Below are 5,047 nucleotides of genomic sequence, written 5' to 3'. Positions count from 1 at the left end.
CTCTTCACTTTTATTTTAGACTCACACTGATATTGAACATTGAAATTTCCGAACTCACAGATGTGAAAGAAGATTTTTTTTTTTATCTTGTTTATTCAGCAAAATTGACACACAGAGTAAAAATTCACACACATAGTAAAATTATGTTTTATTTTATTATTACACAGAATCAACAAAAAGTCACTTGACATTTAAGATCATTGGCATTGAATATGATCCAACCAATTAATATTTCATCCACATACAACACTGTATGAATGTGATCTTTAAACTTCACTGCTTTTCCACACATTGCATTACACAAACAAGAAACATTTGATTCTACTAATCTGATAGCTATCATCTGAGGATGATCCAGCTAATATTTTAACAAGCAGGTTGCAGAAAGATTTATTTGTTTGACCATTTATCCAAGAAATGTGGTTTTGAAAATCCTCTATTTTCATTCAAGAGGTTAACTGTGACTGGTCTTTGTTGCTGTTCCATATAGCCGACGCAGAGACCTCTTGTAATTTTGAGCCAGAAAGAAGTACAGAAGAGGATCCATTATACCACTAACACATGTGAGAGCAGAGGTTAAACGGTTACCAAATGCTAAAGATCTAATTTCAAAATCAAATAAATTGCCCTGTTTGTGGCGCTCTATGTAAATCAAACGATGTATGTGATAGGGCACAAAGGCCACTATGAAGGTAACCAAAGTAAGTAATATCATTCTGATTGCTTTACTTTGAACAGATTTTCTCTGGTTAAATGTCATCCCTCTGAGTTTAAGAAGAATGAGAATATAAGACACTGTCAGAGAGAACAGAGGGATAGAAATTGCAACCGCAGTTGACACAAAAGCTTTGATAGATCCATTTTCCAAGTACAGCTGATTACAATTGGTCACATTCCTGCCAGAGGGCAAAAAGTTAGTTGTTTGGTGAGAGAAGAGCACAGGCACCATTGAAAAAGTCACCAATGTCCACAAAATGGCACAGACCACTTTAGCGTTTTTACTTTTCCTCACGGATTGGCCTTTCAGGGGTAGGCTGATGGCCAGTAGGCGGTCCAGGCCAATGCAAGTTATGAAGTACATGCTGCAGTAAAGATTTATAAAGAACAGAAACCCCACCATGCGACAAAATGCCTCCCCAAGTGGCCAGTCACTATTTAAAGCATGATAAATCACACGCATGGGCAGCACCAAAACATAACACATGTCAGCTATAGCCAGGTTCAGCAGAAACACATTGGAAGAGGAGGAGCTCTTACTATGAAAGAAAACCCACAGAGCCAGCAAGTTGCATGGAACAGAAATGATGAAGATAATAATGTATAAAGTGGCAAAGAGCATGTTCTCTTCATAGGAACCAGCTGAGTAGAAGCCATTCTGTTTCTCCACTGAGAAATTCATATTTATATCTTTGCTTTGAGTCTGAGAGAGAGATTGAAAAGATGCAATTGATTGTACAGATAAAATGAAATGCACATTAATAAAGACATTGTTCTGTCTGAGGTCCAACTTAAATGTTATTTACATGCCATTAAATATATGCAATCCAAAATGCCTTTATAGATCATAAGCATTTATTTGTACCTTTAATTATTGACATCAAAGCTGTCTCAGAAAATTTAAACTAAATCTAAAATCGGCCCACTAATGAGAAAGATTGTGGGTGTCGGTAACACATATAAATGACTAGAATGAGCTAATCATTCTAGGGTTAAATAATATTATACTTTGAGTGTTTGGGTCACCATTACTGGGCTGTAAAGTAGAAATGAAAATGAACTTCTTAAGCTTTTCATGGTTTCAGATGCAATATTTGCTGATGGTAAAGTCAGCTGATCATACAAAAGATATAACATCTGATATTTAATACAGAGCCTTTTCAGAAGACCACAATTTTGTTGAATAAAAAAAAAATAGCAGTGCTCAAGTACTTACTGATCAGTTGAATGATTCTATTTTCATGGTGATTTCTGATGGACTAATGCTCTTTGGCTTCAAAAGCTTTTTTTTTTTTTCAAAAGGCATTTACCTTCTTCCTGTTGTGGGAACTCACCACCCCCTCTATTTCTCAGAAGAACGTCAAGTTGAACATCACAGACCAAGTCTATGAACTTGTAAACAATGAATATTTGTGCTGTAAAGAATAGATCACAACAGTGACCAATTTATTAATTAATTAGCTTGAAGCTATGCTGAATAAAAATTGTGTAAGTAAAAATAAGGGACAGTCATTAGACATACTTAATTCCTTAACACTAAGGAATTTCATAGTGCTTCACTATCCATGACGCCTAGTGAGCAGTGGTCTTTTTCTATTTGGGAAAGGAGAGGACTGCTGACAAACTGAATATTAACAAACAGGCAATGGTTAAGTATCTTACACCTACAGGGTGCAGGTCCGCAGTAAGCAGCTTCAGAAAGTCCATATAACACAGTGCTAGTCATCTAATTTCTTAGTCATCTCATGTCATTATTATAGCTTATGGAAATCATAGCTTTGAAAACTTTCCAAAAACATATAAATAAACTGTGGATGACATTACCACAGGGGTGGCCAACCAGTCAGAGACCAAGAGCCACATTTTTTACATTTGCGGCATTTAGCAGACACCCTTATGCAGAGCGAGGTACAAAAGTGCTTTAAATCTCTAGTAATGAATAAATCTACACTGGTACGCAAGATTACAAACTTAATATAAATATAACTCGAATTCAGTCGTCGCTTGAAGATAATCAGGGACTCTGCTGTACGGACATCTAGGGGAAGTTCATTCCACCACCTCGGTGCCAGCAGAGTCCCTGATTATCTTCAAGCGACGACTGAAGACCTACCTCTTCCTGAAATACCTAAAAGCACTTTCCAAGTTTGTAGAATTCGAGTTATATTTATATTAAGTTTGTAATCATGTAATCTTTAAACTGTGAACTGTGTTATCGCAAGGAGCCCCATCATACACATGAACATCACCCATCCCTTCCTCTTACACACACACACACAGTCAGTTCAACCAAGTCCACAATCAAAAATATAATAATTTACAATAGTGTTTTTCTTTTACTATACATGTTGCTTAGTGGAACTTCTGGCATTCCAGGTCAGAGTGCAACTGTGATTCAATAGCCGTGGTAATGTCTGATATTCTGTGTTCAACAGTGTGGAGGGACAGTTGGACGTCTGATACAATGCATTTTAGTTTGTCTTTTTTAGAAGACAAGATTTCAACAACATCACTGAGGCATTATTTAACAAACTCCCCTTCATTGTATGGCTTTTTAGCCCATGCAATGTTCCAAGCCAAATTTCATTTTCATTTAATTTTCATCCACAAGATCATTTAAGTTTTAAAAATACCGTATTGAACTCAAGCAAAGCGAACACGCACATAAAAAAAAAAAAAAAACACAAACACAAACTTCGATATGAACGTAAGAGCCGCATGAAACCAGGCAAAGAGCCACATCTTCTCTTTAGATCTGCCTGATTCATCCCAACCCACCCAAGAACTATGAGGACTGTATTTAATACCGATAGTCTGCTACAATGGCTTAGGACCACAATTGGCATGAACAGTTCTGCATTTACTCATTCATCACCAATGATGCAACCAATTTAATTAATGGACATTTGGTGCCACCTAGATGAGAATGGGTTCCCTTTTGAATCCATTAATAATAATAATAATAATAATAATAATAATAATAATAATAATACATTTTATTTATAGGTGCCTTACATCACAATCAAGGACACCTTACATACAATATAAAACAAAATAATTAACAACATTTTCAAATAATGAAACACTCCGTAACCAGAAAGATGTACAAATACAACATCAACTGAATTTGAAAACAGAGACAGATTTGCTGTTGCTGATATCAAAAGGAAGAAAAATTCCACAGGTATGGGGCAGCATAGCTAAAAGCTCAGGATCCCATTGTTGCCAAACACATAAGTTAGACGAGGACATTGATCTAAGAGTTCAAGAAGGAGTATAGAAGGTCAGACAAAAATGGAGAAGCCAGGTTTTGTAAAGCCTTATAAACATAAAGCAGTAATTTATATTCATTGCACTGTTTAACAAGAAGCCAGTAGGGCTGTTAAAAAACAGGAGATATGTGGTCCATTGTAGGAGTTCTAGTGAGTATTCGTGCTGTAACTCGTGCAGGAGTTTATAGGTTAGACCAACAAAAGGATTTTTTTTTTCCCCACAAGAAGAATTTAAGTTTACTACTGTGAAGTTTTTAAAATTTAGTTGAGAACCAAGTTTTAACTTTAGACAGTTAGAAAGAGAGGATGGAGGAAGGTAGGTTTTTAGGACAAGTAGAGTTGTGTGTTGTCAGCGTAACAATGCAATTGGATACATCCAATCTGCAATAAATAAACAATGAATAGGGTGAGTAAGGGGCCCAGAACTGAACCCTGTGGGACACCTGCAGTGATGCTTGAAGATTTAGATTTGAACTGGCCAAACTGAACAAATTGAGTGTGACCAGAAAGTTAATGTTATACATTGCATTCCAATTGTTGCACAGTTTGACCTTTCAGCTCACCGTACTGGTTCTTTGATTATGGCACATGTGCAGTGGGCGTGTGCCATAATCAAAGAACCAGTACGGTGTGCTAAAAGGTCAAACTGTGCAACAATACACGATCACTTCGTGCAGATAAAATAAAACTGGCGACAAGGATAAACGTTCCTTTTTTTTTCTTCTGCAACATTTCTAGAGGTAGTGTTATCCAGCTGACAGTGGCTCCCCGCAAGTGCGTTGTCAGAAGCTAATAGGCAAATCGCACGTGCAATGCTCACCATGTTGGGAGAATAATAAATTGTTCCTTTTTGTGGGAGGAAAGAGACAGCTACAAAAGAGTGAGCAATAAATAAAATTATAATAATAATACACTGACTACCAAACCAAAATGGCAGGTCTAGTGGGACAAATTGTTCCATATGATGAAAATATCAAGCAGTGGAGCAGTTCGATTTCATCTAAGCTAACGGGAATAAAGATGAGGTTTTAGTACCAACATTCCCTACTGTAATGGAC

At 36.6% G+C, this 5,047-nt stretch overlaps 1 protein-coding gene across 1 annotated transcript; it reads right to left on the bottom strand.

Moving 5' to 3' along the window:
* Nucleotides 1–201: 201 nt before the first annotated feature.
* si:dkey-96n2.3 (uracil nucleotide/cysteinyl leukotriene receptor) lies at nt 202–1,989 on the bottom strand. Its single transcript, XM_046848028.1, has 2 exons — nt 1,934–1,989; nt 202–1,420 (listed from the first exon to the last, which is right to left on the bottom strand). The coding sequence occupies exon 2, from the start codon at nt 1,397–1,399 to the stop codon at nt 455–457; it is 945 nt and encodes a 314-aa protein (XP_046703984.1). The 5' UTR covers nt 1,400–1,420; nt 1,934–1,989; the 3' UTR covers nt 202–454.
* Between the last annotated feature and the right edge of the window lie 3,058 nt (nt 1,990–5,047).

Source organism: Silurus meridionalis, chromosome 4 (assembly GCF_014805685.1).
Source record: "Silurus meridionalis isolate SWU-2019-XX chromosome 4, ASM1480568v1, whole genome shotgun sequence".
NCBI classification, from domain to species: Eukaryota; Metazoa; Chordata; class Actinopteri; order Siluriformes; family Siluridae; genus Silurus; species Silurus meridionalis.
Note: the sequence above shows the minus strand (reverse complement) of the source record. Positions and strands in the feature narration are given on the sequence as shown.

Excerpts from the sequence above, each read along its gene's own strand:
- si:dkey-96n2.3 (XM_046848028.1), bottom strand. The coding sequence starts at position 1,399 with ATGAATTTCTCAGTGGAGAAACAGAATGGCTTCTACTCAGCTGGTTCC.